Consider the following 15830-nt stretch of genomic DNA (forward strand, 5'->3'; position numbering starts at 1 on the left):
TAAACTTTTAAGAGCAAACTATATGCCAGGCATTAGATTCATGAGAATGTGAGGGTTTCTGTTTCCTGGCCAACATAGGAAAGCAGCAGGAGCTACATGCTCCTTTTCTGATAAATCAACCCTAGGAAAACTATTGATGGAAACAGGAGGAACCCTATAGAGATTTAAGTTGTTTTGAACTAGTTTGTCAGGGTTAATGGTTGGCACTGAAGAGACAGCAGTGAGAGAATTAGTTGGAGGAAAGCTTAAGTCTGCTTTTGACTTTTTCCTGCGTTACCTTGTAACATTGCAGGCAACTTTACTTCTGAAATTGAAAGCAACAGCCCAGGTTACAGATGCTAGTAACTTCCAAGTATTACTGGGGCAACACAAAGCCTTGGTGTTGGGCAGTGTTGATGAAAACAAATGTAGATTGACTGGTAGTCCTTGGCTATTTATTCCTCCTCCTTTTCTTTAAAACCCTTGACATGGTGAATTAGTTCTCCCAATGAGCTTCTCATGAAGGATTTAAAGGGAAAACTTTGACGAAGGAGTTGTCTAATGGATAGCAGCAAACCAGAATGATTAATAGTGTTTAGGCAGCGCCTTGGGTTCTGTGCTCTTGGGCTCCTCCCAAGGCCTTAAACACACTGATTCTTGGTCAATTTACATTATCAGCTAGAGTAGCTAGCGGAATGTGGCCAAAGTCAATAGATATTTTTTTCCATGCAAAGTGGATAATCAAGTGTGCTGCCCAAAGTTCTGCACCCTGAGGGGATTTCCCCTCATCATGTGCTTCAAGGCCTCTCCAAGTGGGATGTAATGCAGTCACTCTCTATTTCTGGCTGATGCCAGCATACTGCACAGATCCAGTCCTGCGTTTTTCTCCCTTTATAACTAGTCTTTTCTTGGTGCCAGTCTTGCCATATAATTTCTTTTTAATGGAGTATGTTATTTATCAATTCCATTAATAATGGAATACTGTTTCAACTTTATGATTTGGTTGATCAAGTAACAGTCAACTCACTAGGTGCAGCTCAGGTCGCATAATTACTTGGTGTCCCACCCTCAAGTGGTGAGTCTCTACCAGCACCCATCAGCAAGTCAGGAGCTTTTCAAAGGGAAAATGGTTGTTGGCAGCAAAGGACATGCCCTTACTCCAAAATTCTAGGGCTTTGCACTATCGTTTTCCTATTGGGACTTATCAGATACTCCATGTATCTATATATCTGCTACAATACTTCAGATACCCTTGAGCTGAATTTTGAAAAGTGAGCAGGGGGCTATCAGGCTGCCATGTTAGGAAAGTGCTTTCTATGAGTACCATGAGCAAAGGTTAGTAGTACTTAGGGTACTGCTAGCACTTTAACAGAGCTAAAAGATAGGGTTTAATTAAGGAGAGAAGCAAGGAAATAAATGGGGAGCTGGTACTAGATATATGCTATCAGATATTTATATTTTATGCTATAAGCCAGTGGTTCCCAAATTTAGGGTACATCAGAGTTACCTGGAGAGGTTGTTAAAACATAGCTTATGGGTTTCAGGTGGGATCTGCAAATCTATATTTATAAAAAGTTCCTGGGTGATGCCGATGCTGCTTGTCTGGGGACCGCACTTGGAGAACTAATGTTGTAAGCAACGGAAAGCAAGCAGTTTTAAACAGGGAAGTAATACAATCAGATTTAAGTTTACGAAGATCACTCCTAGGTAAAGGCAGATGGATAGAAAAGATAAAGCACTGGAGAAGTGTAAGCAGTCAGAAGACAATCAAAATGATTGTGTTAAGAGATTATGAAGGCTCAAGTTAAAGTTAGCAATAGAAATGGGAAGGAAGGAGAAAACTAATTTCAGCAAATATTTAGCACTTATCAAATGCCAGATACTGTATTTTTCCTTGAAATTTTACAGCACCCCAGATCTTTTCAAAACATTTGAGATTCTGGCAGAGAAGGAAGTGCTATAATGGCAGAGGATAAAATAAACTTTCTTTGGGGGAATATATTTTAATTCCCAGAAAGAAAATGTCTGTTACAAACTTAGAACCAGATATCAGCAAAACTAAACCATCTTTTATTTTAACAACCTCAGGATGGTAAAATTTAAATATTCTATATTTAAGTGGGAATAATACATTTTTGCCTTCTAAATGACACATTAATAAAAAGTTGAAGTAGAATTAGTCCTCCTCCCTAGACTTGGTCTTCTTGAAAACAGAATTTTCTTCCCTAGCATTTGGGCCAGGTTGTATATAAAACAATTTCTCAGTAACTGTTGGATGGAATTTATGCTGGATAATTTATAATAGTAGACATTTTGTGGAATTTATTTGTTGATCTTTTTATTTAAGAAAGATGTCCAAAGAGGCAGATAATGCAAAATGTTTTGAAATATAATAAATAAATGATTTGGAAGTAGACTATTCTGAATTTAAGAAATATTAAATACAATGTATTACAAAGATTATTTATTTTCTGGTTTAGTTTAAAACTTGAAATACTCATTTGCTAAGTAAATGTACTTCAGGATTTGACTTAATGAGCAGATAAAAATGTGATTAACATAAGCGATTGTTGAAATTTCCTATTATACTTTAAAATGATTGGATTGGAAGTGTTTTTAAAATTTCTCATAACTTACATTTACTATTTAAACCAACTTTTCTTGATCAAAAATGTTTTCAATTGGGCATGGTTCCATAGTATAGCGTTTAGCACATCTGCTTTACACACAGAAGGTCCTGTGTTCATGTCCCAGTGGTGCCACAGTCCATGGTCTACAGCCATGCCACACTGAATAAGCCCCTTTGTTTGGTCTCAGAAGCTAAGCAGAGTCGGGCCTGGTTAGTACTTGGATGGGAGACCCACCTGGGAAGACAAGATGCTGTAGGGATAAAAAAAAGTTTAGAATAAAATGTTCTGATTCATTATTTTGAATAATTAAATATATAACATGTTGAGATAGCCTATTTTCAAAGTTTAAGAGTATAATGAAATATGCCACAGGAAAATTATCAAACACAGAACACGTACTTGATTCAGAAAATACTATAGGATCTTTTAGTATTTCATTCATTTTCATTATGAATACCTATTGTTCAATAATAACTAAAATTTCTTAATCATTTACTATGTGCTAGGTACTATGCCATCTGATCCACAAATGTTATTTTACGTAATCCTCATAAGAAGTAAATATCTTTAACTATAAAAAAATTGGCCGAGAGGTTAAAGATTTGCCTGAAATCATAGTCAACTACTATTATGTAGTAGCCTGATAACGTGAATCAAGTCTATTAAATCAAAACTCATGTACTTAATCGGTATCCTGAACAGCTTCCCTCATGCATAACAGTTGTGGAAAGCATAGGAAGTGATGCCGACTCTGTCATTCCCTTGTGTCTGATATTTTCTTTTTTCTTCTTTTTATATGCATAAACTCACCATTTCTATTTGTTTACTTGACTTCTAAAAGGAAAGTGGAAGGCAAGATGCCTTCCACTTTAAAATTCCATTCAGAACTTCTTGTAAATCAACATTCCCTGCATTCTGTTTAGCAGGTATAAACTTTAGCCATTTCTCTGCTAAAATTATAGCAAAACCTGAATTATGTTATCTTCAATTACTGAAGTTATATTATAATGATTAGTTTTTAGATTTAAAAAAAAATCCTAATTTTAAAAACTTTCTGAGTAACTTGTTTTCTAATTTTAATTACCAAATGTGGCAAAATATTTTTGGATAACATTTACTAGTATAATTTTTCCAATAAAACTAAGGAACATAAGAAAAATATTTGGCCATGCATGAGAAACTATTTGTATGTATTTCAAGCTCAAAATGAAAGAATTGGAGACAATTATTTCCAGCTAATGACTCTCAGGTGCTGACAATCTTTTACCTTTTCCCCCAGCAAATGTATAGAATGACCCCAGATTTTATATCTTTGATATGTAATATCATTACTCCAGAATTTCTATTCTTATGTGAGATATTTGTCCATAGAGAAATTACATTTCTTTTTGTCTTTGCTATATCTTGACCTTAAAATCACCATGATTGTCTTCAAAAGGTTATTGAGGTTATGGTTTTCATTGAAAATATTTGTTTTACTCTATCTACTATTTTGGGTTCTGTGTAAATTATCAGCCCAACTCTGAAAGAGTAATCAAAATCTTACATGTGAACTAATTACTATTACTGTTTTCAGTTTTGTATACAGTTCTTGAATAATTGAAATATGTGACTTTTGAATGTGGCTGCCTTCTAAATCACATGCAGCCCTTCTGTATTTGCTATTGCAGAAGAACTAGTGTTAAATTAGCTTATTGTTCACATCTGATCTCTCTTCTTTACTGTTTTATTTACCATAACATTGGAGATGCAGAGTAATTTGGACTCTTTGTCAGATGGTTTCTTCCAAGTGTCCATGGATGAGATAATGCATGTAAAATGCAGAAAGCCAGAAACACAGTAGGTGTTTGGTGAACACCACTTGTTATTATTGATTGTTAACTTTATTCTTCTCACTGCTTTACCATTGCATTTTCCAGTTCTCTATTTTCAGTTATTCCTAAAATAATTTATTTGAATTTTGGCTAAATAAGCATTATTTCCTTGCCCACTTATCATCTTTAGTTGTTTATTGTTGCCACGCAACAATATTTTTATTGTTTATTTTTTTCCTAGTATTTATTTTCTCCCTAGTATTTGCTTACTGGATACATACATAACTGGGGAGAGGGAGGAAAAAGGTGTTGAGAGGGGTGGGCAATATGTGTTTTTTCAAAAGTCCTAATGTTACATGTTGTAATTAAAGGTTATATTTGCTTGGAAAAACAAGTTAGTAAAATTATCTTATGATTCATTTGATGACTACATATTTTCTTATAAATTAGTATTATATTAGCATTAATATTGCCTTTGACAGACATATAAGGTTACATTAATTCAATCTTAGTATTTTTTTATGATTCATCATATTTGATTTTATAGTTGATACTTTTAGACTGATAGAAACATTAAATATTACTGAATGGAAATACTGTAGATCAATAATCTGGGTTGAACTGTAAACCTAAAATGAAGACAATACTTTTGACTAATTGTAATTAATTCATTTATCGTAGGTAGTAACGAAGGTCATTTTACTTTATCCAAACATATTTACTGATATCTATTACATACATGACAGTACGTGAGAATCTGGAAAGGATATCCAAGAAGAATATGAAACATGATTTCCACTGTAGGAGTTCAGAATGAGTCACCCCAAGATGTGCCTCTGTGGGGTGGATTGTTCTGAGCTAAGGCAACCAAAACCCCGCAGGCTCAAGCAAAACTTCTGCACTCCCCCACTTCCTTAACTACCTAGAAGAATTTAAATTAGGAGCCTTGCCCATATTAAGAGATTATCACAGATAACCATTTTTTTGACCCATCCATAGCACAAGACGAACTTCTACTTACTGAAAATCTCTTCTCATTGTCCTGCAATGACCTTCCTTCCTTCTGAAGCCCCAAGATGATCGTTGGCTCAGAATGTCATATATACATCATTTTCCCTTGCTGTCTTTGAACCTCTCATGTATGTAGTGTCTCTGACTCTCTCATGTCTGTAGGGTTCCCATGGGTACCTGTGTATTAAATTTGGTTATTTTCTTTGTTAATCTGTCTCATGTCTATTTGATTATTAGACCAGCTGAAAAGAACCTTCTCTACATCAAGGAACTGTGCAGTTCAGTAGACAATTTACCACATGGAGAAAAATGTCAGCATATATGCAAATAAAAAACTCTGTGGTAAAGAACAATTCCTAGTACAGTAGATATGGATTAGTAATTCAAGAAAATTAGAGATTAGGTGGGTTGCTGTAGCCCACCTTCACCTTTTTCAGGTGAAAGAGGCATCTGCAACCTAAGTGTATCAGTAGAGACTCTCTTCCCCCTAGCACCTGATTTAGTTCAATGTCGCGTTTGGGTATGTGATCTGAGGAGAATGAGGTCATTCTCATTTGTGGTACCTGGGGCAAGAGTACAAATGGAGGCCCAGATACCATATCCTGACTACTGAAAACTGACTGCTTAAAAACTAACTGTTAAATATATGTTCTATTCTCCTATTTTAACCAATGTGTTTTCATAATGATCTGAAAGGCCAAGTTCAAATTTACAGTTCATCAGAGTTTCACACTGGAATGTAGTGACATGGGGAGAAACAAGTTTCTGCCCACAGCCTACATTTTTTTTCCCACCCAGCTCTGCTCTGTGGCCCATGCCCCCACTGTGGCAAAAACTGCTCCTTGGCCACCCCCAACACATACGGTTGTGAACACTAGTGGTGCTGGCTGCTTGGACCCTGAGAAAGCCTATGCAGCTTCTGGAAGCAGATTTGGGGGCACTTGGGCAGGGAAATTCAGGATCCTGTGCATCCAGAGCATGGTCTAGAAGGATGGGCATGAGTTCTGGGTGGCCATGCCCTCTTGACCCTGTGGATTCCACATCTTTTAGGGTTTTGCGCAGCTGAAGGAGGGCCACAAAAGGAGCTCTTTTTGCTTGGGTCTAAGGGTAATAGTCAGGCTATGTTATGATTATACCTTGATCACAACCTGCCCAATCCCTTTATCAAATCATCACCCAATATTTTTAATTTGAATATCATTTGTTTCCTTCTGTGACTATGGCTCATACAGCTGATTCCTTAAGTGAGATTCACAGTATAGGTAAACTTGATGTAGGCCTCGAGGGAAGCTTTCACTTTCTAAACAACAATAACAAAAAAATAGGATTTAGAAATGGAAGAGAATTGAAAGGCTATAGAATTTAACTGTCCCCACCCTACGCCAATATGTTTGCCCAATTTGGTATTTTATTTGATACAGCTTAAAGGCATTCTCTTCCTTGAAATTTTTCTTAATTTCACATCCTGTTGTGTTCCCTCATTGTTTAGGTATTGATAATGTACCTGCCATATACCCTAAGATGACTCCTCTTCCTATTTTTCTTTTATCAAACTTCAGTAAGATTTTTATTCATACACTATATTGTCAAGTTATTTGGCTTTCACTCGATGGGACTGCATCCCTTACTTATTAGATTTTCTCTACTTTTTTCTTATTAGCCCAAGACAATTAAAATAATACTATTCGGTGCTATAGCAATCATAAACACAATAGCAAATTTAAGCCCTGAGACTCCATAACAGTGTTCTATCTTCAGGGAGTATGAACCAGAATACAAACCAGAATATGTTCATATTAAAATTTTAACTCACAGAAACATAAAACAAAAATTTTAAAATAACTTTAAATAGACTCCCCTCCTCTCTGCCATCTAACCTTAATTTAAGAAATTTGGGTTTTTAGGACTGAATTGATGTTAGAGGTGAGAGAAAAGGAAGAAACTTGGTCAGGGCCACTGGGTACATGATTCAGTTTACAGAAATCAGGAGTTAAAAAAAAAAAAAGATGCTTTCAAGAGAAAGGATGAGTTTGTACAATCTCAACTTGAGTCTCCTGCAGTACATTCCCTTTCTGGTAGACTGAACTACAGATATAAATTTGGAGGTCAACAACACAAATCAAGGTCAACTACTGAAACCAAGAGACTAGATGGGGTCATTCAGGGAGAGCATGCAGAGTAAGAATAGATGGCCAAGGTAAACAGCCTTGGAGAACACAGTTCCTGGAGAGTAGCAGTTAGCAAAGAGACGAGAGAGGTAAGGAAGTCAAAACAGGCTTGATTTAAGAATAAAGAGGTCAGTGTAGTCAGATACTCTAAAAGGTCAATATACTTTAAAGAGTTAATCATGTCGGATGATTAAGAAGTGCTTACCAGAGCAAGAGCAATTTCAGTGAAGCATAGGGGCAAAGTCTGATCACAGTGAGTCTAAGAGGAAAGAGAGAAATGAGGAAATGCAGTTAATAATTCAAGACTACATTGAGAAAATGTAGCGAAAGGCAATTGTAGAGAGGGAATACTTGAAGACAGTATATGAGATTTGGGCTTTCCACTATCAATGAGTGACACCAGGTGGAGAGGAGAAGGACGAAAACAGGGGGCAGCTTAAAAACAGAGATCCTTAAGAAGAGATCAGATCAAGAGTCAAACGAAAGGTTTCTTTGGAGTTTGGAGAATGGAGGTGGGTGGAGTGACAAAGGGTGGAGAATTAAGGGAGCTCACAGGTCACACCAATGGCCTTGGTTTTCTCCGTAGAATAAAAGAGGGAGAGTCCTCTGCGAAGACCGAGAAGGGAGAAGGTGGGGCAAATGACTTGAGAGAGTGCTGAACGTTTGAGAGAGAAAGCTGCCCAGGACAAAGTATAAAGGATTACTGAGAGGTGCTGAGGGTGTTTGAAAATGAATTTAATGTGGCACCCATCTCAAAACTCCCCCCCTCCCCCCAGTTCTGCCCCGCAGGGTGTAAGGCACAGAGAAGGCAGATGAAGGTAGACTGCTAACTGAAATTCGTATCCCAATGGCTCAGACGTACGGACACGAAGGCGTGTGTCCCAGTGGTGTGAGTGCTTACCACACGTTTGTGAAAGGCACCACAAAGGCCGGCGTGTTTGTATCGTAAGACGTGTTATTCTGTAGCTTTGGCATCTCAGGCTTCTAAGGAAATCGAGCCATTTTTAAAAGAAGCGAGGTTGCCATGAGAGGCTCGGAGATGAGATGCGGGAATGGGTACTTTTCTTTTTACTGGATTCATCCGGAGGGAGAAGGGCAGGTGGCTGCTCCGGGTCCAGACGCCTCTCCTCTGGGTGGAGGAGGGGGCCCTGCCCAGGAGCGACCAGGCGGAAGCGCCACAGCCATTGGTCCAGCGGCGGCTTTTACCTGCGCGAAGCCCCGGGGCCCTGAGCGCAAAGTCCGCGACACCAGGCCAAGGAGGCGGCGGTCCGCAGCGCAGGTGGGCGCCCGCTGTAGGCTAGGCAAGATGCCCCTGGGGCTAAGGGTAAAGAAGAAAGCCAAGTCCAAGGAGGCCGCCCGGCTGGTGGAGGGCGAGCAGGCGTGCGCCGGCGGCGGCAGCCTCGAGACGTCCGAGGAACCCCCACGCAGGCTGGTCTTTCACACGCAGCTGGCGCACGGCAGCGCCACAGGCCGAGTGGAGGGTTTTTCCAGCGTCCAGGAGCTCTACACCAAGATCGCGGGCGTGTTTGAGATCTCGCCGTCCGAGGTAAGGGCCAGGTGCTCGGGCTCAGCCCCTCTCGCCCTCTCACTGCCTCTCCCAGGCGCAGCGCCGGCGGGAATTGGCCCTGGCTGGTTGAGTGGCGCTGCCTTGAGCCCCTCGTTGGATGCGGCGGGGAGCCGGCCGGGAGCGCCCCAGGGGAGGTGAGAGGGCCTTACTGGGAAGGGAAAAGGTAAGCTAAGGACCGGAGAAAATCTTATTCCCTATGCTTGAAGATCCGGCTTTTGAGAAACCCGGGGTGACCTTTTTTCCTTCCTAACGCGAATCTATATGCGTTAGTATTCCCAGATTCAGCTTTTCCGGGCCAGAGCGCCTTTCCCAGAGTCAAGATCTGGCTGGGCTAATGAATACTCAGGACTTCATCAGGACTTTACTCTCCTATTTCCTCTGCAGGGGTGAGACAGCCACTCTGAGCATCTCCGAGATAGAGGGTAGGGAGGGAGCGAGAACGAAGTGCCTTCTGGGGCATACCACACCGAGATCCGCTTTGCTGCTTATGTGTCCTGGTCCAGCACCAACACTGCAAATCCTTTGTGGTATTTCCAAGAAGTTCATTCTACCAAGGGCGGGGCGGCGGTAACTTACGAAGTTTTAACTACATGGGCTTAGTTACCAAAATTTTCACAGGGGGAAATCTCCAAATTTTACACCGTAACCTTGAAAAGGGGACCGAAATTTGCCTTAAATTGACTACATTCGTCCCGAAACTGAAGTTCGATATTGGCGTGATTTAGAAAGCACTAGTTTATGTGGACATTTATGTGACCACTTCCTTTACGCTTACCCAAGGGAATTGCAAATGTGAGTGTAAGAAGTTAGCCCAAGAAAGTGTTTTGTCCACATTTCAAGGTAAAGCACGACATCATGTTGCCTTGGACTCCCCAGGGCAGGGAGCTGACTTTGAGTGGCATAGAGCGGCATTTGGATATCTGTCCTTTAATGTTGTTTATCAGGTCTGTTCAAGTGAAATTGAGGTCAAGGCAAAATTCCAAGAGGAGATGAAAGAGAGCTTGAAGTGTAACCTTTTGTTCTTTCAAGGTTCCCAGGCACCAAAGGGGCAAATCACAAACCTATTTTGTGAATTATTTATATTGCTATAGAGTAGTAACAAAACTTCATGTTTGTAACAGGACATTCCAATTCAAAAAGCACTTTTACAGAAATAATGTCCTTTGATCCTCTCTAGGACAGGTAGGTGGCAGGTTGTTCACTAGGTCCTTAAGAACAGGATTTGGATACTGGTAAACCTGGATGTGGAGCCAGGTTCTACCACATATTAGCTGTGTGGCTTTTAATAAATTTAACTTGCCTCAGTTTCAGCCATCTATAAAATAGAGATAAGAACATCTATTGTGAAGGGTTATTATAAAGACTGGAGTTCATATATAAACTGTAGGGGTTCAGAACGAGTCACTCCAAGATCTGCCTCTGTAGTATGTGGATTGTTTTGAGCTAAAGGCAACCAAGACCTTTTGGGCTCAAGAGAAACTCTTGCCCCCCTTAACTACCTAGAAGAATTTCAATTAGGGACTTGCCTGTAATGAGAGATGGCCAGAGAGAACCATTTTAGACTCATCTATAGGGTAGGACAATTGTTGAACATCTCTTATTGTCCTGCAATGACCTTCTTCCCCTCTCAAGCCCCAAGATGATCCTTAGCTCAGAATGTCATATATATACCTCATTTTCTCTTTCTGTCTTTGAACCTCTCATGTATGTAGGGTAGGGTCTCTGACTCTTATGTATGTGGGGTCCCCATAGGCATCTATGTATTAAATTTGGTTATTTTCTCTTGTTAATCTATCTTGTGTCTATTTGATTAGTAGACCAGCTGAAAGAACTTTGAGGATAGAGGAGTTTATTCCTCCCCCACAAAAACTATCAAATTGCATGGGAGATGGTCAGTGCTTAACAAATTGTAACTAATATTAATATCTAACAGTTAAATGAGGGAGCTGAGGTACAAAGCCAAGGTCACATAGCTAGAAAAAAAAAAAGCTAGCTGTTATTTAAACTTGGATCTTCTGGTTTCTAAGTGAGATTGTTAGCGTACTTAACTGACAGCCAATGTCCCTCTTGTAACCGAAGACTCCAGATTTATTTACTTTGCATTAACAGTCTTCCTGATCATAATATAACATTATTTTGAGCTCGAGATGTATGACTTTATTCAATCTACTTAACCCTTGAGAAGTCTTGTTATTAATATCCCTGCTTCACAAAGAGGAAACTAAGGCTTTGAGGTTTAGAAATTTTTCATAATTACACATAATAAGTGGCAGAGCCTGTATTTAAACCTTGAGAAGCTATATTGCTTCCTAAGTTTTCAATGGTGTCCCAGCAATAAATTTACAGCCATGTTCAACGTTTTCAGTTTTCAAGGCACTCATTTGCAAGATAAAATTTCAACATAATATAAACAAGGTGTTTTGATGTGCTATATCAAAGTCTATAAATTCGTATAACCCCAAATGTATATGCTTATTAGTATGTTTATGGACATAATCAACATTAATGCAAGTTTTCCATTTGGATTAAAAAGAGTTAAGTATATCTAGGATAAACTATTGCTTATCACAGTATAATATGTTTTAAGTATCTCAATAGTTAATTTTGAAACAAATTTATTAAAATAAAATGCACATCAATGAGATCCCATTTCACATCCCATTCCTCTAGCAAGAGTAATAGTGATATAAACTTTTGAGATGTCAGTGGGGACAAAAAAAATTTCCACTTAATAGGCTAAATAGATGATTAACTCAGAAGTTCTGCCTTTTCTCTAGAGAGGTGGCTATAAGGATATAAATAGCACTGTATGAAGAGCTGTACTCTCTTTACTGAATAAAAAAGGGGAAGGACTTGGCTTGACTTGGTATCTGATGCAGCCAGTTCAGGCAAATTTACTGGTTGTCCATGATGTGCCCATGTAAGTCTCCAATGTGATCATTCCGTCTTCATCATAGCAGAGATGTAAGGATTCCTTTCGTTTTACAGTTGAGCTAAATGAAGCTTTGAGCAGCTTGCCCAGTGTCACTGAGCTGGTATGGGGCAGAGGCAGGATTTGAATCCAGGTTTTCTGGTTCCAAGTCCATTATATAGCAGCTGTGAGATTCTTGGTAACAGTATTCAAATTCCAATACAAATCAGGAAAACCTTTTTTAGACAAATGGCTTTTTCAGTTAAAGCCTCAGACTCAACCACAGAAATATTTGTGGCCTCAAAAAGATGCTATTGTGAAACTGACAATTGTGGATTTTACCTATTTCCCCGTACCTGAAGGAGGAAGCTTATGAAACCTTTGAATCTTGCTGGGTGCAGTCTGTGATCATTGCCTTGAAACAGATGGCCAGTTATGCAAAAAAAATCCGTTCCAGCTGACATTGATTTTCCTAAACAACTAAGTGAGCAACTCAGTAAGAAGAAGAAAGAAAGTAAATTAATCTTGTCTAAAAGAACAGTTAACTCATAATAAAAATGCAAGGACACTTTTATAAAAGTTTAATGCTATCTTTTAAAATATTTAGGTTCTATAAATGGGTCGATCATTAAACTCGAGCTATAGTCATAAAATTTGTCGTAGGGGCATTTTGAATAAGTGACTACTGTAGTTGTTTAGCAAGTAGTTTGTGCCATGACATGTTTTCTTAATTCTCTATTATGTGGAAAGATTGTAAGAAAAGAAAATGAAATTGAAAGAGCTTTTTAAGAAATCAATTTTGTAAATAGGTATTTTACATGTCCAGAAACTGAAAACTCAAGTTTCTTTATAAATTTCAGAAATTATTTCCTTTGACTTGGTTATACTAAATAGTTCATTGAATAAATGGATCAAGCAAATATAATCCCTTTTCTCTCAATACATAAAAGCAGTCAAATAAATAAGTGCACTTGAAAAGCAGAAAAGGTAAGAATTGTGATTTTATTATTTTATTTTTTTCTATTTATTTATCTTTAATTTCTCTCAATGGTTTTTTTATTAAGATTATTGGGGTAACATTGGTTAATACAACTATATAATTTTCAGGTGTACATTATAATTTGACATCTATATATTCTATTGTGTGTTTACCACCAAAGTCCAGTTTCCTTCAGCTACCATATATTTGATCCCCTTTACCCACTTCGCCCTCCCCCAACCCCCTATATTTCACCCCCTTTACCCTGTTTACCTCTCCACTCCCTACTCTCTGGTAACCACTAGTCCATTGTCCAAGTTCCTGAGTCTCCGTTTGTCCTGTTCATTTGTTGCTTTTAGGTTTATATCCCACATATAAGTGATATCATGTGATTTTCAACTTTTTCAGTCTGGCTTATTTCGCTTAGCATGATTATCTTGAGGTCTATCCATGTTGTCGCAAATGGCAGTATTTCATCTCTTCTTATGGATGAGTAATATTCCATTGTATATATGTACCACAGCTTCTTTAGCCAATCATCTAGCATAGGACACTTCAGTTGCTTCCATGTCCTGGCCATTGTGAATAATGCTGCTATAAACATCGGTGTGCAAATATCTTTTCAGATATGGGTTTTCAAGTCTTTGGGGTAAATACCCAGTAGAGGGATTGCTGGATCATATGGTAGATCAATTTTTAGTTTTTTGAGGAACCTCCATACTGTTTTCCATAGTGGCTGCACCAATTTGCAGTCCCACCAGCAGTGTATGAGGGTTCCTTTTTCTCCGCATCCTCTCCAACATTTGTTATTACTTGTCCTGTTGATTATAGCTATTCTAACAGGTGTGAGATGTATCTCATTGTGGTTTTGATTTGCATTTCCCTAATAGCTAGAGATATTGAGCATCTTTTCATATATTTGTTGGCCATTTGTATGTCCTCTAGGGAGAAATTTAAGAAACGTGATTTTAATTTCAAGTCCTACTTTATTCAACATAAAATCATACTATTATTTTTCTTAAAAACAAAACAAACCTTCTCCTGTCACCTGCCTTCATCCCTTCTGCTGTTATTCCATTTCTCCCTTGTAGCAAACTCAAAAGTTCCTGTCTCCAGTGAGATACATTCTGTATCTCATCTTGGCTCGGAAACTCTCTAATAGCTCCCCATCTCACCTGGAGCAAAAGCCAAAATCCTATGATGGGCTACATAGGTCCTGTGACCTAACATCATTGTTTTTTCTGCTCAGTCTGGTGTCCTGGCTATTCCTTGAACTCTGGAGCCTAAGGGCTTTTACACTGGCTGTAGTCTCACCAGCACCTTTTCCTGCAGATTGCTCTTCTTTGTCTGCTCAAATATCACCTTTTCAATGCAACTGGCAGTGATTGTCCTATTTAAAATTATAGCACCCCTATTCCCTTCCTCACTTAATATTCCTCCATAGTGCACAAATATCCTGTGTACATTTAACTTATTTTGTTTAGTTTTTTCCTTCCTTGTACTAGAACGTAAGCTACATAAAGTCAAGGATTTTGTCTGTTTTGTTGGCTGATGTAGCCCCAAGGGCCTAGATCCAAAATAGTTACAGCTCAAAAATATCTGTTGAATAAAAGAATCCTTACAAATACAGCACAGAAAATCCAGTAGCTTTAGCACAAAGCGTTAGTACCAGTTACAATACTGATATCTTATGTAGGTATTAATTTTTTTATATTGTAATGTGAACAAAGAGACTAGCCTGTGATGGGGGTAGGAGTGAGGAGCATCATTTATGTCTTGAAGTGGGAAGAGTAAGAGGGAGAAGCTAAGTAAGAAGTATTTGTATCAAAAGTGTACATCTCTACAAATTCAAGAAATTATGAAGTTGGAAGCAAGCAAAATTGCCTCAGATCAATTACAGTGTATGTGGAGCTGCCTTGTGAAGGTTCCGAGAAACTGCTTTCCTTTCCCAACTTGCTGGCACCAGTACTGAGCTCTCATGAAAGTCAATATTCTGTATTTGTGTGGCACTTCTGGAGAACATGAACAGCACTGCATACTTTATTGTTCTCAGCAATGCAGATAATTGGCAAGTGGAACTGTGTCTTTTCTCCTTCATAAATGGGAATCTGGGAAGAACAGCAAAATGGGGTTCACTACTTACATAGAGGTCCCTAAGCAAAAACAAAACAAAACAAAACAAAACAAAACAAACGAACAAAACCAAAAGTGAAGGAATTGAGAATTCAGTGTGAATTTTACCATCGAGCTCTGAGGACTATGAAGCAAGCTCAATCAGAGTAGAGTATTTATGAGAAAAGCAGCCTCTGACAACTGAGAATTGGCCTGACACTCACAGGCCTTGGCATTCTCCTGTTGGACACAAATGATTTCACAGAACATCGATAAGACCACTCTGTGACTGTGATGGATCAAGACAAAAATAAGACTACTCTGGAATCATGTCTGAACAGAAACACAATCATCTCTGATCATTGTCCAAACCACAAAGATGACCAGGCGTCCCCTGCCTTGCCACATATAACTGCTGCTTCTTTATCAGTCACAACTTTAGCTTTGATGATTTTGTCTACCTTATAGATAGATTTACTAAGATAGTCATAAAACTGCCCCCATTTCCTGACTGTACCCTATCCAGACAAACCAGGGTTTCCTTGGACCTGCCCCCAAATCATCTAACACAGCCCAAGTCCTTTCGAACTCCCTCTTACTGAGACCCTCACCATTCCCCATGGTGTGCTGTCTCCCCTTGTTGCAAGGAGCAAGAAACT

The 15830-nt window shown here is 38.8% G+C and overlaps 1 protein-coding gene across 1 annotated transcript in view; it reads left to right on the top strand.

The window, feature by feature from the left end:
• Positions 1 to 8690: 8690 nt before the first annotated feature.
• The window catches only part of GIPC2 (GIPC PDZ domain containing family member 2), an 81196-nt gene continuing 74056 nt past the window's right edge, over positions 8691 to 15830 (top strand). Inside the window, exon 1 of the mRNA XM_011355550.2 lies at positions 8691 to 9148. Within this exon, the coding sequence (XP_011353852.1) occupies positions 8909 to 9148 (240 nt within the window). The 5' untranslated portion in view covers positions 8691 to 8908. The remainder of the gene's footprint in view (positions 9149 to 15830) is intronic.

This window comes from Pteropus vampyrus, unplaced genomic scaffold (genome assembly GCF_000151845.1).
Source record: "Pteropus vampyrus isolate Shadow unplaced genomic scaffold, Pvam_2.0 Scaffold22, whole genome shotgun sequence".
Classification (NCBI taxonomy): Eukaryota; Metazoa; Chordata; class Mammalia; order Chiroptera; family Pteropodidae; genus Pteropus; species Pteropus vampyrus.